Raw genomic sequence first — 26,734 nt, 5'->3', positions numbered from 1 at the left:
CTCTTAACACAAAGGGATAGAACTCCATCTGCTACTTCTCCACCTAACTCTGAAACAGTGTATATCCTGTTGTAACCTATGACAACCTTTCATACGAGACAGAACACCTCCAAATGTTCGTGTCACCTGCAAACTTGCATCAGGATGGGTTGAATTTTCAAGCGGAGGCCCTGCATCAGGATGCCCTTGTCTAGGGTACATATTATTTTAAATTGTGACTTGAAAGAATTGATTCTCCCATCCATAATCAGCAAGATTAATTTATGATGGTCATAAAATGTTTGCAGCAATGGAAAAAAAAAGCACCTTCTTAAATTATGGACAGAAGTATCTTTCTAACATCACAATGTAATTTTTAAATTTAAATAGCATAGTTGTTTACCAAACTGCAATCACTTGAAATTACCCAAATAGTTCTCCAACAATCAAACAAGTCATACAAATAAAATATCAATAGAATCTTTAATCACATCCAGTTTCTCAGAACTGGAGGAAAACAAAAATTGGTGTGGCATGGTTGACTGAACCACGAACAAGAAGAGATTAAAAAAAAAACTATGACATCTATGAAGTGAAAGCAAGAATACTTTGTTATGGGGAGGATATCACACATGAATTCTAAACATGATGGAACTTGGATGAAATTAAAAAGGAAAGTCTGCAGATGCAGGGTTGTGCGCAACACACAAATGTGCTGGTGAAACTCAGGATGTAACCTAGCATCTATCAAAAGTAAAGGGTAATCAAGGTTTTGGGCCTGAACATGGATGAAACCATGTCTGCATATTGAACGTCTATTTCTTTTAGCCAAAATAATAATAATTCAATCAGTTATATACTTCAGAAACTTCATTCACTTCACATAAATCAATACTCTTGATCAAGTCAAATAATTGCAAGTCCTAAGTCACACTCCAAAGATTTGAGCACAAAGCAAGACTGGACTATTATTGTGAAACATTGAAGGAATCCAGTACTGCTGGAGATTTCTTTGGCTTGGCTTCGCGGACGAAGATTTATGGAGGGGGTAAAAAGTCCACGTCAGCTGCAGACTCGTTTGTGGCTGACAAGTCCGATGCGGGACAGGCAGACACGATTGCAGCGGTTGCAGGGGAAAATTGGTTGGTTGGGGATGGGTGTTGGGTTTTTCCTCCTTTGCCTTTTGTCAGTGAGGTAGGCTCTGCGGTCTTCTTCAAAGGAGGTTGCTGCCCGCCAAACTGTGAGGCGCCAAGATGCACGGTTTGAGGCGATATCAGCCCACTGGCGATGGTCAATGTGGCAGGTACCAAGAGATTTCTTTAGGCAGTCCTTGTACCTTTTCTTTGGTGAACCTCTGTCACGGTGGCCAGTGGAGAGCTCGCCATATAACACGATCTTGGGAAGGCGATGGTCCTCCATTCTGGAGACGTGACCCAACCAGCGCAGCTGGATCTTCAGCAGCGTGGACTCGATGCTGTCGACCTCTGCCATCTCGAGTACTTCGACGTTAGGGATGTAAGCGCTCCAATGGATGTTGAGGATGGAGCGGAGACAACGCTGGTGGAAGCGTTCTAGGAGCCGTAGGTGGTGCCGGTAGAGGACCCATGATTCGGAGCCGAACAGGAGTGTGGGTATGACAACGGCTCTGTATACGCTTATCTTTGTGAGGTTTTTCAGTTGGTTGTTTTTCCAGACTCTTTTGTGTAGTCTTCCAAAGGCACTATTTGCCTTGGCGAGTCTGTTGTCTATCTCATTGTCGATCCTTGCATCTGATGAAATGGTGCAGCCGAGATAGGTAAACTGGTTGACCGTTTTGAGTTTTGTGTGCCCGATGGAGATGTGGGGGGGGCTGGTAATCATGGTGGGGAGCTGGCTGATGGAGGACCTCAGTTTTCTTCAGGCTGACTTCCAGGCCAAACATTTTGGCAGTTTCCGCAAAGCAGGACGTCAAGCGCTGAAGAGCTGGCTCTGAATGGGCAACTAAAGCGGCATCGTCTGCAAAGAGTAGTTCACGGACAAGTTTCTCTTGTGTCTTGGTGTGAGCTTGCAGGCGCCTCAGATTGAAGAGACTGCCATCCGTGCGGTACCGGATGTAAACAGCGTCTTCATTGTTGGGGTCTTTCATGGCTTGGTTCAGCATCATGCTGAAGAAGATTGAAAAGAGGGTTGGTGCCAGAACACAGCCTTGCTTCACGCCATTGTTAATGGAGAAGGGTTCAGAGAGCTCATTGCTGTATCTGACCCGACCTTGTTGGTTTTCGTGCAGTTGGATAATCATGCTGGAGATTTAATCTTGCCATAAATTATCAATTCAAGCCTATCTGTTTCCATGAATCAAAAGGGTCCCATGGGCAGGCCTTTTTTTTAAAAAAAGGAAAAGTCAGCTGGCTCAATGCCATGAAAGGCACCCAGACAATTTTAGTAATCACTAGATTGATCCCACCAGTTGCGAGCTGAACTGATGCATAGAGATGCAAAACTAATGCAGCATAGTTTTGTAACATGGGACATTATAAAATGCTGTATTTATATTTATTCCCTTGAATTCCCTGTACTTAAAATGATACAGGTGGAAAAGCAGGTTATGCAGTTCCATTAGTTCAGATAAAGTTCATGATGAGTAACTGATGTGACTGATTACCACATAAACCTAAGAAGAGGGAACAGCCTTATTTTCTAATAAAAGGATCACCCTTATTACTTAATGCAGTGAGGTCACCATGCACCTGTGGGAGCAGGGCAAGAGCAGCCCCACCACATGCCCCTGGGACTCAGGGAGGAGAAAGGAGGAGAGCAAAAGCCACGCCTTTACAATTATCCCAGCAGGAACAGCAGTGCTCATGCTCGAGGACAATGCGTGTATAACAATAAATAGGGCCGGTCCTACCCCTCCACTGTTTTGGGTGCTTACAAGAATCTCCATTTTGGAGGGGGGTGGTGGGGAGGGATTAGGTTTATATACATGTGTTTTCTTATCCCATATATTGTGGTTTTAAAATTTTAAATAAAATATTCAAAAAAAAAGAATCTCCATTTCCTCATTCAAGATTTAAAAAACTTTAAGGGTTACAGTTCTCTTCCTTCAATCCCAAGAGCTTATTTCCAAATATTTGACCTTTACTATGTGTTATTTCTCATTATCATTTAATTGACGATTCTTGTTTAAGCTTCTCATCGGGTCCCAAAGGCAAATTCATGGCAGTCTCGATTGCAAGACACATAGAGAAGAAATTTTTTCCAACTTACATTTAGGTAAAATTATTAAACCAAAAGATGAAAATACAGAGCCCTGGGGGTAGCTATGTTCCATTCAGTTAATATTAAATGAGCCACTCTAGAATAAGTCTAGTTTAAAATATTATCTGACACTACGAGGCCAAGGTAAGTAGCCATGTCACCAGCCAGTTTGAACCTGATTGCTGTGGAGCTAGTTTCAGAGTTTCTTTTATAGCCAAAGGCAGCAGTTCAATTGTAGTTTACTGATCTTGGAGATTGTCCTGAAGTAATGAGGAATGAACACAGTTGGATTCTGCTGTGAACAACCTGGAGAAATAATATGAAAAGCAAGATGCATGCTTTTTCATCTCATTTGGGCTTTGCTTGTTAGCTCTGTACATACTAAAGAGATTCTGCTGTGAACAACCTGGAGAAATAAGATATGAAAAGCAGGATACATGCTTTTTCATCTCATTTGAGCCTTACTTGTTAGCTCTATATGCACTGGAGAGAAGGGATAATAATGTTTTCACTTCTTCTAACTGGCCTAAATCCCTCTGCAAGCTTTGAAACTCTTCTTCACTATCCACAGCTTCACCCATCTTAGTATCATCCGCATATTTACCAATCCAATTTACCACCCCATCACCCAGATCATTAATGTGTATGAGAAACAGTAATGGAACCAATACTGAACCCTGAGGCACACTAGTCACCGGCTTCCAATCTGACAAACATTTATTTACCACTACTCTCTGGCATCACCCATTCAACCATTGTTGAATCCATTTTACTACTTCAATGTTAATACCTAACGATTCAACCTTCCTAACTAACCTCCCCTGAGGAACCTTAAAAAAGGCCTTACTGAAGTCCATATATACAACATCCATTGCCTTATCCTCAACTTTCCTAGTAACCTCCTCAAAAAAATTCGATAAGGTTTGTCAAACATGATCTTCCCTTCATAAATCCATGTTGACTGTTCCTAATCAAACCGTGCATATCCAAATATTTATATATACCATCTCTAAGAATACTTTCCATTAATTTACCCACCACTGACCTCAAACTTACAGGCCTATAATTACTAGATTTAATCCTAATACCTTTTTTTAAAAAACAATGGAACGACACGAGCTACCCTTCAATCCTCCAGCGCCTTTCCTGAAACTAATAGCATTTAAAATATCTCTGTCAAAGCTCCTACTATTTCTACACTAACCTCCATCAAGGTTCTAGGAAATATCTTGTCAAGACTTGGAGACTTATCCATCTTTATTTTTCTTAAAAGCATCAGTACTACTACTTCTTTAATCATCATCATTTTTATAACTTCCCTACTTATTTCACTTATTTTACACAGATCAATATTTACACAGTGGGCTGAAAGATGGCAGATGGAGTTTAATGCAGATAAATGTGAGGTGTTACATTTGATAAGGCTAACCAAAATAGGACATACATGGTAAATGGTAGTAGGGCATTGAAAAGAGCAGTAGAACAGAGAGAATAATAGTACATAGTTCCCTGAAGGTGAAGTCACATGTGGATAAAGTGGTGAAGAAAACTTATGGTACGTTGGCCTTTACAAATCAAATAATTGAGTATAGAAGCTTGGATGTTATGTCAAAATTGTACAAGGTATTGATGAGGCCAAATTTGGAGTACTGTTCCTATACCAAAGTATAGGAAAGCTATCAACAATTTGGAGAGAGTGCAGAGAAGATTTACTAGAATGTTACCGGAGTTACAGGGTCTAAGTTATAGGGAAAGGTTAAGTAAGTTAGGTCTTTATTTTTTTTGGAGCATAAAAGTTTGAGAGATGATTTGATTGATGCATTTAAAATTATTAGGGGTATAGATAGAGTTGATGTGGAGAGGCTTTTTCCTTTAAGAAAGGGGGAGATTCAAACAAGAGGACATGACCTGAAAGTTAGGGGGCAAAAGTTTAGAGGAAGCATGAGGGGGGGGGGGGGGGGGAGAGGACTTCTTTGCTCAGAGAGTGGTGGGTGTGTGGAATGAGCTTCCAGACGAAGCAGGCTCGATATTAGCATTCAAGGAGAAGTTGGATATGTTTATGGATGGGAAAGGAATGGAGGGTTACGGGTTGAGTGTAGGCCAATGGGGTGAGGTGGGAGAGAGTGTTCGGCATGGACTAGAAGGGCCAAGTTGGCCTATTTCGGTGCTGTAATTGTTATATGACTATACATTCTGCAGGCAGTTAATTGATAGATAATAAGTCGTTTAAAAAAGTTCAGAAATAAGTAAAAGCAAAGATGCAAGTCGAAGTTTGGAATGATTCACATCTTGTTTTTGTTGTTTGTTGAGCTCCTTTTAAACTTTCAAAACCAGAATACTCTCTTCAGTTCTTTATGATGTTTTTTCACTCACCATAAAATAATTTAATTTTGAAAGGCTGCAAAAGCCAATCCTGCCACATTAAGAAAGGGGTAGCTCATTAGGTCAGTGACAGGGCAAACAATCCAGAAGACAAGGGTCAAAACCGAACTAATAAACAGCCGTCAGGAGGAAAACCACAACACAAGAAGTGGTGTTCTTATGAAACCAGAGTGTTTTACACATATTGCACAGTTGCTGCTTGATCTTGGTTCCTTGAACTAGCTTTCCATTTTGAAAGCTGGTCATAAATGTTTTACCAAAATATTAGATAACTTAATTGATTATTTCAGATTGTATCTGTATCTTCAATTCTGGCATTTATTTCCAACATTCAAGAAGGTTGTCATCCCATACCTCATTCTGTCATGGAGTGCAAACGCAGCTCCATTATTCTGACCACAAGGCTGGATTCAGTCCAGGCAGGAAGTTTATCAACCTCAACTAAATACCTCTACTTAGCACAAGAGCCAAGATGCATCAAGTAAACTGCATTGTTATAGGTGCAGTCAGTTGTACAATGCAGGATAAATGGCTTTTTCGAATAACTGGTCATTTTTTTAAAAACAGCCCAGTAAAAACAGCAAATCATTTGTATCAATGTTTAAACAACAAGGCTTTTTAAACTTTAAAATGTTTAATTTTCACCAAAAAAATGCTGGCCGCATCACCGCTATCGATCACTGAGATTTCCCAACCACCGCTGCTAATCCCCGATACGTCTTCACCGCTGCCGCTGATTCCCGGGAAGGTTTCCTGGGCCAGTTAAACATTCACTGGTAAGTCGGTGGGCTCCTATCACCCTGGTCACCAGAGCTCCTGACACCTGCGCATGCACACGCGCTGTAGTAGGCTGAGGGGAGGGTTCTGAGTCAGCGTCAGGAGCTCTGGTGTGCCGATGAGGGAGAACCACTGAGCCCTAGGTCCCACTCTCCTTGATGATGGTACTTCTGGCCACTTGCAGCTGAGAGACAGTGGCACGCAATTTGAGAGGGAAAAGTTGGAGAGAAAAGTCAATAGGGGAAGGTAAAGAAGAAATGGAAAGAAAGAGGGGAGGGAGTTACCTGAAACCAGGACAATCGACATTCTAATTTTTGTCAAGTGAATTTTACAGATCCTATTTGTGCAGAAGAATTTGTTGAAACTTTACCAGTTAAGCAACAGGAGGATGTTTGAAAATGTTTTGATTAATATAAAGTGGTTTTTTCATTGATTCTTTTATGTACTGAATAGATTGATGATGGTAACCATCCGGGGCAAGGATGGGGAGCGTTGGAAGTTTTGAAGACTGAGTGCTATCGACTCATGTATTTTTGTGGCAGTAACCACAACCTGTAAAATGAAGGGGGGGGGCGGAGGGTAATGTTGCATATTATTAAAACAAAATGTTTTTGTTATTTTGTATTTTTCTCTTCTAATTTTGAATATTCCATTGATTATAATATTAAATACTTTATATATATATATATATATATATATATATATATTTCTTTTTTCTTTTCTACTTAGATTGCTGAGGAGGATGACCTCTAAAACGGTACATATTGATTATTGGAATAATCAAGGAGATAACTGGAGAGAGGTGAAGGGGCAAGGATGTCAATCTCAGATTAAAGTGAACATAAATGAGTAATTTACTGAACCTTTTGAGTTTAATGTTAACGGGCTGAATGGATATGTGAAGAGGAAGAGAATATTGACATATTAAAAAGATGAATATAGACGTAGCTTTTTTTTAAAAAAAGACTCATTTAACTGAAATCGAACATCAGAAATTAAAAAGATATTGGGTGGGACACGTCACAGCTTCTTCATTTAATTCAAAGGCAAGGGGAGTCTTGATAAAGCAATCTTGATAAAGAAGACTTCCAGTTACGATACAAAATTCAGTGCTTGACCCTGCATGAAGATATATTAATGCATTGTCAAATTTTTAACTTTTTTTGAACGAGTATGCACCAACTGAGGATGATAAAAATTTACATAAGAAATATTTCTAATTTAGCAGGAGCACACCAGAATATTTTGATAACTGAGGACTTTAATTTTTGTCTAGATCCAGTTTTAGATAGATCATCTAGAACAGTAATAGAGCAAAGGCAGTGAAGATTTAAATTTAATAGATAATATGGAGAAGAATTTATCCAAGGGATAGAGATTATTCTTTTTATTCAAACAGACACAACTCTTACTCAAGGATAATTTGTTTTTAATGTCAGTATATCTTCAAGCTAGAGTTTATCAAGTGGATTTCAAAGTAAGACTTTTATCTGATCATTCACCATCATTAATGACATTTACAATGGTAGATAAAGAACAATCTACCTGTAGATGGAGACTCAATTCAATGTTATTAAAAATATCAGATTTTTGTGATTTTGTTAGAAGACAAATTCAAATTTTCTTCAAGATTAATTCTAATTCAGTTAATGCTAAGTTTATTTTAAGGGATGTGATGAAGGCTTATTTAAAGGAACAAATTATGTTATACCTCTAAAATTAAGAAGGATTACATGAAAGAATTGGACCAATTGGAAAAAAAGAGACAACAGGTTTAGAAAAGAATTGACAAAGACGTGCCTCACAGGATAAATGTCGAAGACTTATAAATGAGAAATATCAGAATAACACATTACAAACATATAGAACGGAGAAAGCTATAATAAGAACTAAGCAGAGATATTATGAGTTGGGTGAAAGAGCTCATAAGGTTCTTCCTTAGCAACTGAAAACAGAACAAGTTTCAATAACTATCAATGCAATTAAAACAGAGTCGAACATGGCTACTTTATAATGAATTTAATGAGGTTTTTAAACAGTTCTATTCTCAGTTGTGTCTCTGAATGGCAGAGAGATGATAATAAAATAGAAGATATTTTTGTCACAAACAAGGTTATCGGCTTTAACTATACAAGAGCAAAGGGAGCTGGATGTTCCTTTCACATCAAGGAAAGTAGGAGAAGCATTAAGCTCATTACAAAGTAATAAGTCTCCAGAAGAGGATGGTTTCCCACTGGAATTTTACAAAGAATTTTAAGATTTGTTAATTCCTCCTTTTTTGGGTGTGTTAGAACGTGCAATAGTGACATGTGCGCTCCGGAAACTTCCTCCACTGTGATAATAGCAGTAATACCAAAAAATACTCTTAAAACCAGTGTCTTAAAGATCAATTTCTTTGTTGAATGTAAACTATAAGATAGTTGCAACAGTTTTAGCTAATAGATTGATGAAGTTTTTACCAAAATTGATACATATCAACCAGACAGGTTTTATAAAAAAAAATAGAAAATTTGTGGATAATGTAACTAGGTTACTTAGAATAATACACTTAGCACAAAAGAGGGGAGCTTTAAGTGTAGCAGTGGCCTTAGATGCAAAAAAAAAAGCATTTGATAGATTAGAGTGGGATGTTTTGTTTAAGGTCTTTGAGAGATTTAGGATGGATCTGGTCTTTATAAATTAGGATAAAGCTTTATATAATAATCCTAAAGCTAAAGTTGTTACAAATGGGCAGGTTTCAACATTGTTACCATTGACTATTTTATCATCTGCGTTATTTATTTTAGCAGTTGAACCCCTTGCAAATCATTTGAGCTGATCCAGATATTAAAGGATTTAAGGTTAACCAAGAAAAATATAAAATTAATTTATTTGCTAATGATATTTTGATTTATCTGACAGAACTAATAGGTTTACTTCGTAAATTATATTTAAAATTGGAGGAATATGGTAAAGTTTCAGGTTATAAGGTGATCTGGGATAAAAGTGAAATTGGGGATTACACTCAATGTCAATGAGTTACCCAATTTAAATGGCTGGTGAATGGGATAAAATATTTAGGCATATGGGTAGATGATAAATTAGAGAATGTTTACAAATTGAATTATGTAACCTTACTTAATCAGTGAGAATTTGAATAAATGGAGATGTTGCCAATCATGCTATTGGGTAGGATTATTGTGTAAAAATGAACATATTTCCTTGGGTACAATATTTATTTCAAACATTGCCAATAAAGGTGCAAAGGTGCCTCAAAAGTTTTTTCAACAATTAAATAAACACACACACACACACATATATATATATATATATATATATATATATAGATATATACACAAGAATTTTTTTTCTTTGCAAGGGTGAGATGTCAAGAGTCTCTTTAGATATATTGACTTGGAAATTTGAGTTAGGTCATTTCCAATTACAAAATTTAAAATATGACTACAAGGCAGCTCAATTGTGATTTTTAACTTCCTTTTTTGATGAGGAAGAAAAGCCAGCATGGATTTTAAAAAATGTGGTCAAAAAAATGTGGTGATGTAGAAATATGAATAATAGTAGATTTATTAAGAAATTTATTTCAGCTATGTATACTTTATTGCAGAAGGGAATTGTTAAACATGGATTCATAGGTGATGGGAGACAGATTTAAATGTTAATATTGATGAAACAAATTTGTCAGAGTTGTCAGGATAGTATGACAAAGACTATTAATGTTATATAGAGATTAGTTCAATATAATTTCTTACATCAACAATATCTTTACAAAAGCTAAATAAATTGAAGTTAGACTTATTTGATCAATGTTTTAGATATGGTCTTTTTTTTACATTCTTCTGCTCTAAAGTGAGACTTTTTGGTCAAATTTGGCAGTTTATCTAGAATGGGTTATGGGAATTAAATTTCCACAAACTCCAATGTTGTTCTTATTAGGCAATATTGAAGGGATAAGACCAAAATTGAAATTATCTACATATTAAAAACAATTTTTAAAGATTGCTTTAGCAGTAGCAATGACATGGAAATTAGATACTCATTTGGGTTTGGAATGCTGGAATACAGAAATGCATTCTGGTGTTCCTTTAGAGAGGATCACTTATAATTTGAGGAGTATGATGTATTTTTTGAAAATTTGGCACCCATATTTAAGAATTGAAGGAATTACTTTATAGACCTCTTCCTTAAGCCTCCAACTTTGTTAACCTCCTGGAAAGTATTGAGTTAAAAACAATTAATTCCGGGTGGTGTGGGGAACTTCTGGCAACCAGGTTTCTGTTCTAATTTCTTACTTCTCTTTATTTTTATGTTTTTAAAGTTTACTTACATATTTTATTTCTTTTTCTTCTTTCGGGGTTAATTTAGTGGAGGGAGGGAGTTGGGAGGGTTGGAGTTTATATAATAAAGTAATAGATATTAATAATTAATTGTCATTTTTTGAACTTGGATATTATTATTTATGGAAAACTTTTAAATAAAATTTTCCAAGAAAAGGTCCTAATGCTAAGTGATTTGAACTCCCCTCATCTTGATTGGAACTGTCTTCGTGCAAAAACCAAGGATTGTTCAGTGCGTCCAGGAAAGTTTTTTCAAACAATATGTCAATGGACCAACTATTGAAAGGAGTCAATACTGGACATATTGACAAATAGGTACGATATGTGACTGCAGTGTTAGTGGCAGAGCACTGGGACGTGATCATCACTGCAAGATGAATAACAAATCTGGAGTTGCTAGGGCCTAGCGCAATTCACAAAGGTGCCGGAGAAACTTAGCTGGTCTTGCAGCATCCACAGAAAGCAAGAGATGGTCAACATTTTGGGTCTGAGGCCCTTTTCAAGAGAGTAGACAATCAGGCAGACACCCAGTTGGGTGGGAGTTGGTTGGAGGGGAAGGGGAGAGGATCATAGGCAAGCTGGTGATTGGAGCACAGAGGTTGGGGGAAGAAAGAAGAGAAGGGAGCTGAGAGTGATGGGGGAGAGAGCTGAGAAATACAGCTTGCTTTGGGAGAAGGCCAAGGCTGGGTAGCTGGAGGAAAGGTCACAGGGATGAGAAAAAAAGAAAGACCGCGGAGGAGGTTAACAGAAACTGGAGATTGATGTAGCTACCACCTAGTTAGAGACTGCAGAGATGGAATTTAATAAATTGTTTCTCCAAATTATGAGTGGCCTTAACTTGGCAGTACATGAGATCATGGACAGACACTTTACTGTGATAATGGGATGTGAAATTGAAGTGACTAGCCACTGGAAGGTCTTTGCTGTGGCAATAGACAAATCTGCTCCACTTTCCCTGGTGTAGAGGAACCACACAAGGAGCACAGGATGCAATAATTACCCCTGCAGAATCACAAGTTAAGTGTTGCTTCACTTGGAAGGATTGTTTGGTTCCCCAGATGTTAGTGAGTGAGATGTAAATGTAATTGCAGCACTTCTTGCAATCTCAGGGGTAGGTACTGGGGATGGAGGGTGATTAGTGGGAAGGGGTAAGTGAATGAGGAAGGAACAATCCCTGTGGAAAGGGAGATGGAGGATGTGTCTGGTGGTGGAATATGTTGCAGGCAGAATACGTTAAATGTGAAAGCTAGTGGGATGGGAGGTGAAGAGAAAGACCCTATCTACGTTGCATCTGTGATACAGTGGAAATTGAGGAAGATTTACAATGGGACCTAGATCAACTCGGGAAGTAAGTAGAATGGCAGAAGGCATTTGATGGATGAATCAAACTCGATCACTGAATCTTGGTACATACGACACCATACCTGTCCTGAATTTAACTTGGAAAAGTGCAAGATGTTACAGTTTGGTTAACTTAAACCATGTCACAGGACACACACACCAAATAGTAGGGCCCTGGAGAGATTTGTGAAAAAGAGAAATACAGGGGAACAGGTATGTAGTTCTCCAAAAGTAGTGCGATAGGGATACAGGGTGGTAAAGATGCTTGGCATGCTTGCCTCCATGTGCCAGAGTTGGGATATTGCGTTAAAACTGTACAAGATGTTCGTGAGACTACACTTTGGAGTAACGTGTGCTGTTCTCATCATCCAGCTATAGGAAGATCATTAAGCTGGAATGAGTGCAGAAAAGATTCAGAAGGACCTCACAGGGACTGGCTGGCTTGAATTATAAGTGATGCTGGTTAATAGGTTGGCGATTTTTCCCTGGAGCACAGGAGGCTGAGGGGTGGAGAGGGGTGGTGGTTTTACAAAATGAGATCCCTGACGAAGTTGTAGAAGCGGAACAATAGTGGCATTTAAAAGACATCTAGCCAGGAAAGTTTGAGTAGGATATGGAAGGAAACACAGGCAAATGGAACTAGCTCATGAATTAGTTGGTTTGAAGGGCCTGTATGCATGCTGTAAAACTCTGCCTCTATTACTGCATTTGGAAGTGCATTCTTTTTTTTTTAACACATAAATAAGTAGTAACAATAACCTACATTCCTGACAGGCTTCCCTTCTTTTCATGGCTAGTTACCTTCACCAGAAATGAAACAGTACAACATCAGCAACTCCTTTACAAAAGCAAACTTAAAACTTATTTACTTTCTCCACAGGTTTTTTAAAAAATTATTTTTCAAATGTATTCCATTATTCCCCAGATATCTAAAAAGTTAACAGAATGTAGAATATGACAGCACAGTACAAGCCCTTCAGCCCACGATTTGTGCCGACCTCTATAAACCTGCTCAATAAACTAATCCTTCCCTACCTCACACTCTTAACCCTCTACTTTCCTGCATCATGTGCCTGTCTAAGAGACTTTTAAAAGTCCCTATTGTACCACCCTCCACTAACACTGCTAGCAATGCATTCTCTATGCAATTGCCATCCTCTGACATTTCCTCCAAACTTCCCCCCCTCAACTTGCACAGATGTCCTCTACTGTTTGCTACTCTCACCCTGAGAAAAAGATGTTGGCTATCTACCCTATCTATACCTCTCATAATCTTGTAGGCCTCTATTAAGTCACCTCTCATCCTTCTTCACTTCAAAAAGAAAAGGCCAAGTTCTGTTAACCTTGCCTCAAATGATACATCCTCCAATCCAGGCAACATCCTGGGAAATCTCTGCACCCTCTCCATAGCTTCCATAACCTTCCTATAATGAGGGGACTAGAAGTGAACACAATATTCCAAGTGTGGTCTAATCAGCATTTTATAGAGCTGCATCATTACCTAATGGCTCTTGAACTCAAACCCATGACTAATGAAGGCCAGAACACCATAAACCTTCTTAACTATCCTATCAATCTGCACATCAACCTTGAGAGATCTGTGGATTTGGACCCCAAGGTCCCTCTGTTCTTTCACACTGTTAAGAATCCTGTCATTAACCATGTATTCTGCCTTCAATTTTGACTCTCCAAAATGCATCTCTTTACACTTATCCAGACTGAACTCCATCTGCCACTTTTCTGCCAACTCTGCATCCTGTTTATATCCTCTTGTAGCCTTCTGTACTATCCTCCACACCAACCTTCATGTCATCTGCAAACTTACTGACCCATCACTCTACTTCTTCGCCTAGGTCATTTACAATAATCACAAAAAGTAGGGATCCCTGCGGAACTTCACTAGTCACTGACCTCCATGCAGAATATGTTCTGTTTACAACTACCCTATGCTTTCTGCAGGCAAGCCAATTCTAAATTTACACAGCCAGGTTCCATGGATCACATGGCCCATGACTTTCTAAATGAGTCTCCCAAGGGGGAACATTGTCAAATGCCTTACTAAATCCATACACACCACATCTACCACCTACTTCATCAATTTCTTTTGTGACTTCCTCAAAAAACTCAAATAGGCTCATGAGGCACGACCAACCCCACACAAAGCCATGTTGATTATCCCTAAGGCTTTACTTCTAATTTAGTCAAAGGGGGGAAAAAAACAGTAGCAGAGGAAACATTTGCAGAATAATCCTAGCATTTGAGTATTAAAAGGCATGCATGGAATAGTGCCAAGTGACAAAAGCACAGATCTTGTGGCAAGGTTTTCGGCATTGAATGACTAAAGGAACTTGCTGGATGCCACAAATCCCCGAACCTAACTATTGATCTTTGAAAGCGAAATCTCTTGTTCCATAATCATCACAACTATATAATCACAACCAAAAAAGTTATCTTTTAAAAAAATTCTTGATATTTACACAATAAGCCATAAAATATAATTGGAGTTCACTCTGCTATTGAACAAATCCATCTTGCTTGATCGATGAAGATGACAAACTTCAAAAGCAGAATCATGTAACAGCAAATTTACAATGAGACAAAGCAAATGAATATTGAAGTCAAAATCTTTAATCATAAAAGCGTACTTTTCTCCAATATGACTGCATCTCATTAATTGCCACATTCAGATTTTCGCTCCTCCTCATCTACCACCAGAGTTTTCTGCTTTTCCACTTTTATCCAAAAATTAAACTTCCTGGCACTTGCATGAATTTAACCACTTTAACCCAAACCATGAGAGGGTGAGAGTAAAACTGGTGGGGTGGATAGAACTGTAACCAAAACTTTAATTCCATATATGACTTCATATAAACAACATCCTCTGAAACAGAAGGATTTAATTTTGGGTGCTTAAACAGCAAAATCCTGTGCAAAACCAAAGAAATATCAAAGTTGAACATTTGAGAAGATATTTCTGTTCCAGATACAGATTCAAAATTATTTTCAGCCACACACCTGAGCCAGCTCTTTTGTTGAATTCTTCATTCAAAAGAACTGAAACCCAACCATTTCAATCAAAACAAGGTCTGCAACCTCCTGCTTCTCAATAATTTAAAGTAATTGAATTGCTGACAACCACTCTTCCAGAATATTCCAGCTCCATTCCCACAGGAGGGAGGTAAATCTTAGCATTGTTATTTTTTACCCTTCAGTTCCAATGGAAATACACATCACCTGCAGCCAAGGGAGCCAGCTGCTTCCAGTGCCTCCCAGGTGCAAATCCCAAAGCATGCAAATGTGGTCTGGTTTGTCTTTCCATCCTACTTCTGTTTCCACTCCCTATGAGACAAAACTGAGTGGCTACTGTTAAATCAAGCACAAAATACAAACAAACATGCATACATTTCCGTTGTATCTTTTGAGGTTTCAGGGCATTCCATAGAACTATCAGATCAATGAAATGCTTTTAATGTAGAGCCAGTGAATGGATTCAAGAGGACAAGATTTACAAACTACAGCACAAACTTTTGATTAATTTAATGGATTATTTTACCCAGACATTATATGTCAGTGATTCAAAAACTGAAATATGTTGGAAGATTGTGCTAACTCCACAGAAATTTCCTTCATAAAGTTATTGTCCTCTCGCACTCTTGCAGTTAGACACTCAAGATCATCACAAATGGCTGTGAAAAAAAACCTTTTCCCATACTTCCTCTGTTATTTGTCTTCTGATCACTGGCCCTTTAACCAATGGAAACAGTTTCATCATGGAATAAATCGCAAAATGCCACACTCAAAAAATTGCAGCCAAAGTTTAAACTGCATTTCGGTATCTATCAAACAAACAAAGACCACAGAAGAATTTTTTTGATATGAGACTCTCTACCTTTCTTTGTTGAATTTAAGAGAATGGAGTATGGCAGGCCTCTTCTGACGCAGATTCCAGAGATGTAAAGTATCATCTGCCAAGGCACTCACAAGGGCTCCCTGCAGGACAATAAAGATACATTACATATTTTAGCAATGTCACGTACAAACATGCTGCAAGGCCATCAAGATGGGCCTTTCTTGACTGTCGTTCAACCTCTCAATTTCCCAGGAAAAGGCAAAACAACCGGCAAAAATTGTTGATCCATTTTGAGATTACCGTGAGAAAAATCCACTTGGAAAATAATTGAATGAGGTTCTATTTCAATTATAACAGAAATTTGGCACTGGAATTGAAAATGCCCATCTTTGAGTAAAAATAACATTCTTTAAAATAGAAACAGCTCCAGTAATACTGCTTTAGCAAGTCTCAACAGTTTGCCATAGAAGGCTATTAACATCAAACAAAGTAGTTTATAACTAATTCTATACATTTATTTTTTCCAGAGTGGAAAACTGTCCCAGAAAAAATACTATAATTTTCACTCAAACTGATGCTTGAAGCAGACTTTGCAACTTTTCCTGGAAAAGGAATGAAACTAAACAATTTAATGTTTTGTCACCATTCTCCAAGTATTACTTTGGGATAACAAACAGGACGTTAAAGGTTACAAAATGGTGTTGTGGCCTGCTAACTGGCATGTGACTCAATACACAAAATCGCTGACGAATGTGGCGATAGCACAGACCTTCATCCCAGGTGACCACCTGCATAGCGGGAAACAGCGAGCAACGACGGGAACGTCACCCAATTGGAGATCAGCGCTTCCGTGACATCACTCCTGTCGTCAGCAGAGGGAAGGGAACATAAGCAGAGTTGCCATGCAATAAATCACTTTGACTTCAACTCCTTGTGTGTGTGCCTTCTTTCCACACTTCGTGGTAGCACGCACACTACATTGGTGACCCCGATAGGTCCAACCGGCAGTTGGACCTGAAGGTGACAAATCAAGCAGCCAACATTCTGGGCGTCACAGCCACACGTGTGGTTTGAATAGGCCGAGATCCAGTTCTACCTTCGATAGATCAACTCCAACGACACTCATTACTACAACATGGTGAGCTCACTCGACCAGAGGACAGCAGCAAGGATTGTCGATTTCCTACAGCAGTCTGCGGAGAAAGGCAAGCCCTCAAGGAGCTATTAACCCAAACATTTGGGCTCTCACAGCGCGAGCACACCTCCCAATTGTTGCATATGGATGGTTTGGGGGACAGAGCCCCATCCGCCCTCATGAGCAAGATTAATTATTCCTCTTGCTAAGGAAGGCAGGCCTTGCCTGCTCTTGAACAGATTTTTCTGGAGCAGCTACCCGAGGATATCTGATTCTTGCTCGCCGACAAGTTCAACAACCCGAGAAAAGGCACAGCCCAGGCGGACGTGTTCTAGAGAGCAAAGAAAGAAAACGGCGCCTTGGTGGAGCAGATTGCTCAGCCCCGCATACAGCTGGCAATAAGGCCACAGCAAACAGAGAGGCAAGTGGATCCCACAACCCAACAGTATTGCTACCATCATCAATGCCACGCACCCTGCATATTTCAGGGAAATACCATGCCAACCATCGTTAATGGCTGCAGTAATTGGCCGATATGACAGCCTCCTCCACATGTGGGAATCTGTCAGGAACGTTCTACCTCATCGACACCAGTGCCGAAATGTGTCCTCCTTCCCCCTTGGCCTACGACACCCAGAATGGCAAACCGGGCCCGGCATTGAGGGCAGCAAACAGCACTACCGTACGAACGTTCGGCACTTGCACTGTCCCCCTCCACTTCGAGAGCAACCAGTTCACGTGGACATGAACTGCTGGGAGTGGAATTCTTGTGAGCCCACTATGTGCTGGTGGACCTTAAAGGATGGTGATTGGTGGACACCAGAACTTTTCAAACCATGCCCTGGGGGAAGCAAAGTCACCTGCCCCCAACCTCGACTTCATTACGCTATCCGACAATGCATTCACACGGATCCTAGCAGAGTTCCCTTCAATCATGGCTCCACAGTCTTCCACCATCAAGCCGAAGCACGGGGTAAGGCACCACATTCTCAACGAGGCCCTCCGTTCCATGCCAGGGCATGCCACTTCCCCCCCCCACCCCACCCCAAGAAGCTCACCCTTGCCAAGGGAGAGTTTTAAAAAAATGGAAAAGCTGGGGATAGTGCGGTGTTCTGACAGCCCCTGGGCATCCCCCTGCACGTGGTTCCGAAGGCACCAGGAGGGTAAAGGCTATGTGGTAACTATTACCACCTCAGCGACAGATACCCCATGCCCCACATCCAAGAATTTACTGCTAACTTACAAGGGGCATGGGTGTTTTCAAAAGTCGACCTGGTCCTGGTCCATCCTGATGGCATCCCTAAAACCACCATCATTATCCCTTTTGGACTTTGAATTCCTAAGAATGCACTTTGGACCTAAGAACACAGGGCAGACCTTCCAGACGCTGATGGATACAGTGGGCCAGGATCTCCCATTCGCGTTCATCTATTTGGACGATATTCTCATCGCCAACCAGAACAACACGAAGCACGTGGCCCACTTAAACTATAAACTCTGCTAAGTGCCAGTTCAGGTTGGAAATGATCAACTTCCTGAGGCATCGAATCAACAGGCACAGAGCACAACCTCTGCCCAAAAAGGTAGAGGCCATTAGGTGTTTTGCGAAGCCCATACAGAGAAGGGGTTGCAAGAATTCGCCAGTATGATCAACTTTCATCACCAATTCATACCGGCAGTGGCTTACATCATGCACCCCCTTTTCACGCTCATGGCGGGTAAGGGTAAATACATTACCTAGGACAATGAGACCTCAGAGGCATAGCAGAAGGCAAAGATGCACTGGCCAATGCCACCTTTCTGGTTCACCCCAGGCCAGAGTCGCCAACTGCCCTCACAGTAGATGCCTCCAGCACAGTGGTAGGGAGTGTACAGAATAATTAATCGAAGAGCAATGGTAGCCCCTGGCCTTCTTTAGCAGGAACCTCCAGCCACCCAAACTCAAATACAGCACTTTGACTGAAAGCTATTGGTATTGTACCTGGCAGTCAGGCATTTCAGATATTTTTTGAAAGGCAGGCAATTCAGGGTCTTCTCAGACCATAAACTGTTAACCTTTGTCTTCCACAAAGTGTCTGACCTGTGGCCAGCCAGGCAGTAGCGATACCTCTCATACGTGTCTGAGTTCACTACGGACATCCAACACATCACAGGTAAGACCAATGTGGTGGTTGACGCACTGTCCCACTCCACGATTGAGTCCGTCCATGCCCAGACTCCCCCATAGCCATGGCACAGCAGGAGGACCCTGGTATCCCAGCATACAGAACAGACGTTTCCAGCCTCATGCTGGAGGATGCTGCCATCGGTCCTGGCAACCAGATGCTCCTCTGTGTCACCTCCAGTGGCAAACCTTGCCCCATCGTGCTGGCAGTATGGAGGTGGCAGGTCTTTGACACGGTGCACAACGTGGCGCATCCAGCCATTAGGACTTTTATTAAAGTGGTGGCCAGTAAGTTCATCTGGCATGGCCTTCGGAAACAGGCCAGTCAGTAGGCCAAGACCTGCACGTTCTGCCAGATGTCCAAAGTGCAGACACACGTCAAGACATCCCTCCCAGGCTTTCGAGCCAGTGTGACATTGGTTCAGCCACGTCCATATTGACACTGGAGGGCTGCTGCTAATCTCCCGTGGAGCAAGATATCTCCTCACCCTGAATGACTGTTTTACAAGGTAGCCAGAGCCAGTCTTGCTGGCCAATACAACCACCAAGACCTGCACGACGGCACTGATCAACACCTGGGTGTCAAGGTTCAGAGTCCCAGAGCACATGACCTCCTACAGAGGTACAGTTCAGTGGCAGAACATCATTAGAGAAGATGGTCAGCACCTGGTGACGTCTATGAATCATGTGGCTGGGCAAAGGTTACTTCCACTAGAGGCCTGAAAATACATCAGGGCAGGAAAAGATGCCTGAAGAGGGGACAAGAGGGACCTCACATCAACAGCTACTTTTTGAGAAGCAGGTCAAGTCAGTTGACACAAGTCCAGCAGCAGGTCAACCCCCTAAGTCTGCAAGGTACAGGAGAACAACTCAAACCTAGCCCATTTTGACTGCCAAAGGGACAAGAAGATACAGGAGTGAAAGCTATTGATCAAGTAGCCAAAAGCCTGCAAGAAAGCAATGTGGGAGGAAGTCAATGCTGATCTCTGCAACATCTTAGAGACATTCAGAGGTAACACCATGAAAAGGTTGGAAAGAATGGGGGAATTAATCTATAGCTATCAGGTGGTATGTTTGGGAATGCAAGAAGACTATACCGACGATCCCCACTAAGACCAGGAGACAGAAGGAGATAGATCCCCCACTAAGACCAGGAGGCAGAAGGAGATAGATCATCTAGTCAAAGAGGAGGCAGCTGAAAAAAATCAATGGAGGAAAGCCACAGAGGAGGAGAAGAAATGCATAAACAAGCAGATATCAGGAGCAGGCTTGCGTCACTAAAGGGAGCTGAGTACCTGGAAAGGAAGCGCAGGAAGAAGGAGTGGACAAGGACAATGTGGTGGCCTTCTATAAAGATCCCTTCAAGTTTGTGAAAGGTCTCTTCACAGAGGAAAAGAGTTGAAATCTCTGGCAAAACTGGAAAAAAACACATGGAAAAGCTCGACGCAGACAACCGACACCATGAAGAGATCGCCATCTGTATTGGGATGGGTTGTGGCTGCCATGTGACAGCACTGACCCCTACCTCGTCAGAAGACACACCAGCTGCCAATCAAGGTTTGGTTCCACCCCACCCATTAGTGCACACCTTGCCGTTGGACCCATGTAAATTACCTGGACTGGACTCTCCAGCCTGCCTGAACTGGCCTTGGGCCATAGGCTGTTATAATTGAATTAACCCTCCTGGCACTGAGCCATTGTCTCCTCAGTAACGACCTGGGATGGACCCTCCAACACTATAAAGGTGCCATGCATTCTTTGTTCTCCCTCTTTGCCAACTTATGACCACCCTGCTTTACTCCAGGCCTAGAAACGTGAAAGGGCGTTGGAGAAACTGTTGGTAAGAAGTGCACTGTTAAAAGGAGTTGGGAGTGTTTAATTAGTGTCCCTTGTAGCATAGAGCCGTATCTGCACTGAGTCAAGGGGTGGTAGGGCATCATAGTGATTTTTTTCCTTGATTATTGTATGTACCAGGTAAGGGAGAGGGGGGTGGTGTATGTGTGTTGCATCTACCATTTCCCACACTTGCCTTCTGTTAATTAAATCCTTCATTACAAAAACTTTGTGTCCAGAATCCTTGCCTTTGTGACCTACCAAACTTGTTTCCTCACTCACAAGACCATCCCACCTGATAAGCCACCAATCCATCTACCAGAACACCAACTTAACATGAGCCCACCTAGATAGAGTGAGGTGGAGAAAATTGTGCATCAAGCAAGGGCTGCATCATCCCCAGGTCTCAATGGAGTGCCATACAGGCTCTACAAAAATGCACCAGGTGTCTTGCAGTTCCTCTGGAGGCTCATGAAGGTGGCATGGCATAACCATGAAATACCGACATCCTGGTGGAGAGCCATAGGAATCCTGATGTTCAAGGAAAAGGGTTAATCAGAAGTTAGCCAATTCTGCCAGATTAGTCTCCTGAACGCTGAGGGCAAAATCTTTTTTCATGTGGTGACTCATATGCTGACAAGATACCTGCAAACAAACATTTGATTCATACATCAATCCAGAAAACAGGGATCTCGGACTTCTCTAGCTGACTGGAACATGCTTGCACTATCTAGCATCAGATCCAGGTTGCCAAGAAGGAGGGTGGTGTTCCTGGATCTTGCAACACTTTCAGCTCAGTCCCTTATAACCTCCTTTGGACTGCTTTCAACTTCTTCAAGGTCCCAGTGGCCCTCACAAGCCTCATTAAGGCCTACTTCCAGAACATCCAACTATGTTTGACCACAGAAGATGTGTGGCAAGATATGGAGGTGGAAATCATGGCCAGTTGTACCATCTCCCCACTAGCCTTCACCATGGCCATGGAGGTGATCATCTCGATGGATGATTTGAGGGCAGCACATAAGACCTGGCTTGAGGCTGCCACCTATCAGAGCACATATGAACGATCTCACAATACTGACCATAACCAAGGCTTGTACTGTAAGCCTGTTGAGGAAGCTTCAATAAAGCATTGAGCAGGTTCAGATGAAGACCAAGCCAAGCAAATCCAGAAGCATCTCCATTGTCAAGGGGAAGCTGGTAGACCAACTCTTTTGGACAATGAGATGATTCCAACGGTGAAAAGCTTAGGTTTATGGTATACACATCCCTCAAAGATACAGAGCAAGTAGATCAGCTCAGGAAGGATGCTATCAGTGGCCTGAAGAGGATCAAAAGAACCATACTACCTAGCACGTTGAAGGTTTGGTGTATGCATTTTGGGCTCTCTCCATGTCTCATGTGGCCACTAACCCCGTATGATGTTCCAGTCTAGAATGTAGAAAAGCTGGAGAGATTGATCAACTCATACGCAAGGAAGTGGCTTGGTCTTCCCAGATGCCTCAGCAGCATTGGGCTCTACAGCAAAGGAGTCCTAGAGTTACCTATTTTCAGTCTTTCAGAGGAGTAAACGTTTGTCAAAGTAAGACTGGAGATGATGTTAACAGAGGCAAGTGATCCATTTGTAGCTGAAGCTGCTACATTCCTGAATACTGGGAGGAAATGGATTCCATCAGAAGCAACTAAGCAAGCAAAGATGGCACTCAAGCATAGAGACATTGTGGGCTGAGTGCAGCAAGGGGGGAAATAGTTTTGGCTTTGGGGCCAGTATACCAGACTGGAACAAGGCTGCTCTGTCTCAGAGATACATCGGCAGGAAGAGGAAGCAAGATATGTAAAGGCCGTTGCTCAGGCAAGGGCAATGGATGAAATGGATGGAGTAGACAAAAGGAAGATCTCCTGGAAAGAGCTGTGGGAGATGGAGATATTCAAAGCGACCTTCACTATCAGGGCTGCATATGATGTCTTGCTGTCTGCCATGAATCTCAGCCAGTGGTACGGCGAAGACCCTACTGCTCCCTCTGCCTGACTTCAGCAACACTAAAACACATTTTGGTGGGCTGCAGGTATCTAAAAGTGTGATATAGCTGGACCAAATGACTACTACTATTGGCACTGACCTCCATCATCATGAAGTGCTTTGAGTGAATGGTAACAGAGCGCATCAAAGCAACAATGGACACATTTAGTTTGTCTATTGGTCAAACCAATCCACAGAAAATACCACAACCCTAACCCTCCACCTTGTCCTGACCCACCTAAAGAATGATGCCTCATATGCTAGGCTGTTCATTGACTTCAGCTCAGTGATCAACACAATCATATTTTGAGGATGGTTGATAAACTCTCCTCGCTGGGACTCAGTACCCCTCTCTGCAACTGGATCCTTGACTGCAAGACCATAATCTCTCCAAGTTGGCAACTAAACCTCAAACCCCATCACATTGAGCACTGGCTCACTTCAGGGCGTCTTCAGCCCACTATTGTTTACACTGATAAGTCATGACTGTACAAGGTTCAGTTCCAACAGAATCAAATTTTCGGATTTCACAATGGTGGTTAGCTTATAGAGAGGAGGATGAAAGGCTTGTGTAGTGGTGTAAGAGCAACCACACGAGTCTCAACATGGTCAAATCAAAGGAGAGGATTGTGAACTTAGAGGATGAAGGACAACTACCCACTACATATCAAAGGCTCTGTCATGGATAGAGTAGGGAGCACAAAGTTCCTTAGCGTCCTTTTAAAGGACAACCTATCCTGGACCCATATCTCACAGTCAGGAAGGTGCAGCAGCACCAACACCTCGTAAGGAGCTTGAGGAGGGCAAGACTATAGGCCACCATCCTAATAACGTTCTACAGGAATACAATAGAAAGGGTTCCAGCTGGGCGCATCATAGTGTGGTATGGTCACTGCAAAGCATCAGATCGGAGGCCAGTACAGAGGATGATTAAAATGATGAAGATCACTGGTCTCCCTTCCCTCTATCAATGATATCTACAGGGAATAGTACTTAATGAGGGCTCAGAAAATTATTAAGAACCCCTCCATCTGACCTGCCGTCTCTTTGAGGCACTACCTTCAAGTAAGAGGCATTGGAATACAAAACCCAGAACTGCCAGGCTGCAAAATATCTTCTTCCTGCAGGTGGTGAGACTATTGAACAATCCTAGAAATATGCAAATTATTTTTATATGTATTTATTTTGAATTTAACCAAATAAAATGCAGAAAGAGAATCTCAGCTCCCAAGAGGGTGGACTATGAACTCAGAAATTGTTCAATAATAAAGCATGTTTATCCCTGCATCATACATTCTTAAAAAAATACTTTGAGACAGTTCAATGAGATTGCTTTTAGACCCCCTACATTTTCATTACTTCCATCCAGTCTGGTATCTTGGATTTGATTCATCAGTTTACTTTGTACATACATTCCTTTGCTCAAAAAGGTTGATGAGTGTGTTTGGTTTAGGTTGATTGCAAGGATAAGTAGCAATTAACACTTAACAACAGCTCACAATTTGTGTCTATGTATTTGCCATTGCAATTATCACAGCAGAATTCTTTGATTGTCCACTAAAGAGATAGGTGAATTGCTGTGTTGCTTCACTGCTGTGGTATATTTGAAGCCATCATCCATGAGTCACGCATCTTACTCAACAGATGTGGGTTCAAGACTTGTTCCCAATCTTGAGCATCAAATTTGTGCTGGTAATGCCATGCTGAAGTGAATCAACTGCCACCTTCTATATATTATAGTGAGGAATAATCTACTCCTGCAGGCCCTTCCAGGCATTAAATTGAATGATGCAAAATGCCCAAAAAACTAATTTGAAGAAACAGGGTGTTCCAACCAATATTTTTATTACTCGTTCAACATCACTTTAAACATAGTCCTTATTTGTTCCAAATTCCTGCAGTGAAAGGGCTGAAACACATGATACATGAATCTGGATTCAGGCTTCTTCTGGAAATAATCATGCATTCTTGGAAAAACAGATAGAAATTTGCAAACAGAAGTACATGTGAAATTTAACATTGTAGTTATGTAGGAAATTCAGTTAATTGATTAACATTGCAAGGTCCCATAAACAGCACAGTTTCCCAATTGTCACTTTCTTTAAACTGAGTGAAAGATGAAAGTCTGCAGCGGCTATGATTGTAGTAAAAACACACCGAAATGCTGGAGGAACTCAGCCAGTCCTTTCAGTGTTCATAAAAAGCAAAGCTATATTGCTGACGTTTTGGGTCTGATCCCTTCATCAAGGAATAAGCAGAATGAGCCAGAAGCAGGAAATCTCAGAATTCAGACAATGCTGGGAGGAATCCAGACCAACAAAGGGTGTTAATTGGATCTAAGGGATGACAGAAGAATTTATCACGTTTGTGCGAAAGGAGACAGCTTAGGGAGAGACGGAGCTGGGGGAAGAGTTGAGTTTAAATAAAAGCCAGATATTAATGCCATCCGGTTGGAGGGAGCCCAGTCGAAAGATGAGGTGGTGTTCTTCCAATTTGCGGGTAGTCTCAGTCTTGGGAGTGCATGAGACCATGGACAAACATATCAGCAAAGGAATGGGATGGGGAATTGAAATGGGTAGCCACTGGGAAATCTATGCAAATGTGGTGAACAGAGCCAAGCTGCTCAACAACACACTCTCCCAGTTTGCGTCCAGTCTCCGATGTACAAGAGACCACAACGAGCACCGAATGCAGTAGAAGATCTCTGCAGATTCACAGGTGAAATGTTGCTTCACTTGGAAGGACTATTCGAGGCCCCAAATGGTGGTGAGGGAGGAGGTGTGGGCACAAGTGGACCATCTCCTGGGGTCACAGGGGTAGATCCCAAGGGGTCAATTGGTGGGGTGGGGGGAGGAGGAGTGGACAAGGGAGTCAAGGAAGGAGCAGTTCCTGCAGAAGGCGGAGAGGGGAATGTGTGTCTAGTGGTGGGATCACATAGTAGGTGGTGGAAATGGTGGAGGAGGATATGTTGGATGTGGAGGCTGGTGGGGTGGTAGGTGAGGACAAGAAGAATCCTGTCCTTATTGCACATAGGGGTGGAGGGGGCCAGGGCAGACGTGCAGGCAATGGAGGATATGTGGGTGAGAGACTGGACGCAGACTGGAAGATTGCTTTGTTGAGCACCTCGGCTCTGTCCGCCACAACAGCACGGATCTCCCAGTGACCTCCAAATTAAGTCACCTTTATTTATCACTCATGCCATGCTCGCATGGTAAAGACAAGACAGCAGTTTTCCAGGACCACGGAGTATATTTACATAAATACAAGTTCGAACAGAAGTTAAACACATTAAAAGATTAAATATTAAGACATATACAGTTAGAGTCCACGGTACACTATCCACATATGCTCTGGGAATTCAGGAGCCTGATGGCTTGGAGAAAAAAGACCGTTGTCCAATCTGGACACAAGGGCCCCAATTACTACGGAACCTCCAACCAGATCGCAGAAGGAAGAACAATTTACGTGAGGGGTGCGTGGAGTCCTTCACAATGTTTATTGTCTTGAGCCTGCGAGTGTTGTGCATGTCCTTCATTGTGCACAGGATGCTCTCAATACATACTCTGTAGAATGTAGTGAGAATGGAGGGTGGGAGATTAATTTTCCTCAGCCTTCACAGGAAGTAGAGGCGCTGCTAGGCTTTCTTGACAATGGAACTGGTATTAAGGGATAAGGTGAGATT

General features: G+C 41.6%; 1 protein-coding gene across 4 annotated transcripts in view; it reads right to left on the bottom strand.

Annotated features, from left to right (window-relative positions):
- The window catches only part of stxbp5a (syntaxin binding protein 5a (tomosyn)), a 232,866-nt gene that overhangs the window by 179,903 nt on the left and 26,229 nt on the right, over positions 1-26,734 (bottom strand). For all 4 annotated transcript variants that reach the window (XM_069932249.1, XM_069932252.1, XM_069932250.1 and 1 more), the window contains exon 4: positions 15,940-16,040. In XM_069932249.1, the coding sequence (XP_069788350.1) occupies positions 15,940-16,040 (101 nt within the window). The remainder of the gene's footprint in view (positions 1-15,939; positions 16,041-26,734) is intronic.

This window comes from Narcine bancroftii, chromosome 4, assembly GCF_036971445.1.
Source record: "Narcine bancroftii isolate sNarBan1 chromosome 4, sNarBan1.hap1, whole genome shotgun sequence".
Classification (NCBI taxonomy): Eukaryota; Metazoa; Chordata; class Chondrichthyes; order Torpediniformes; family Narcinidae; genus Narcine; species Narcine bancroftii.
Note: the sequence above shows the minus strand (reverse complement) of the source record. Positions and strands in the feature narration are given on the sequence as shown.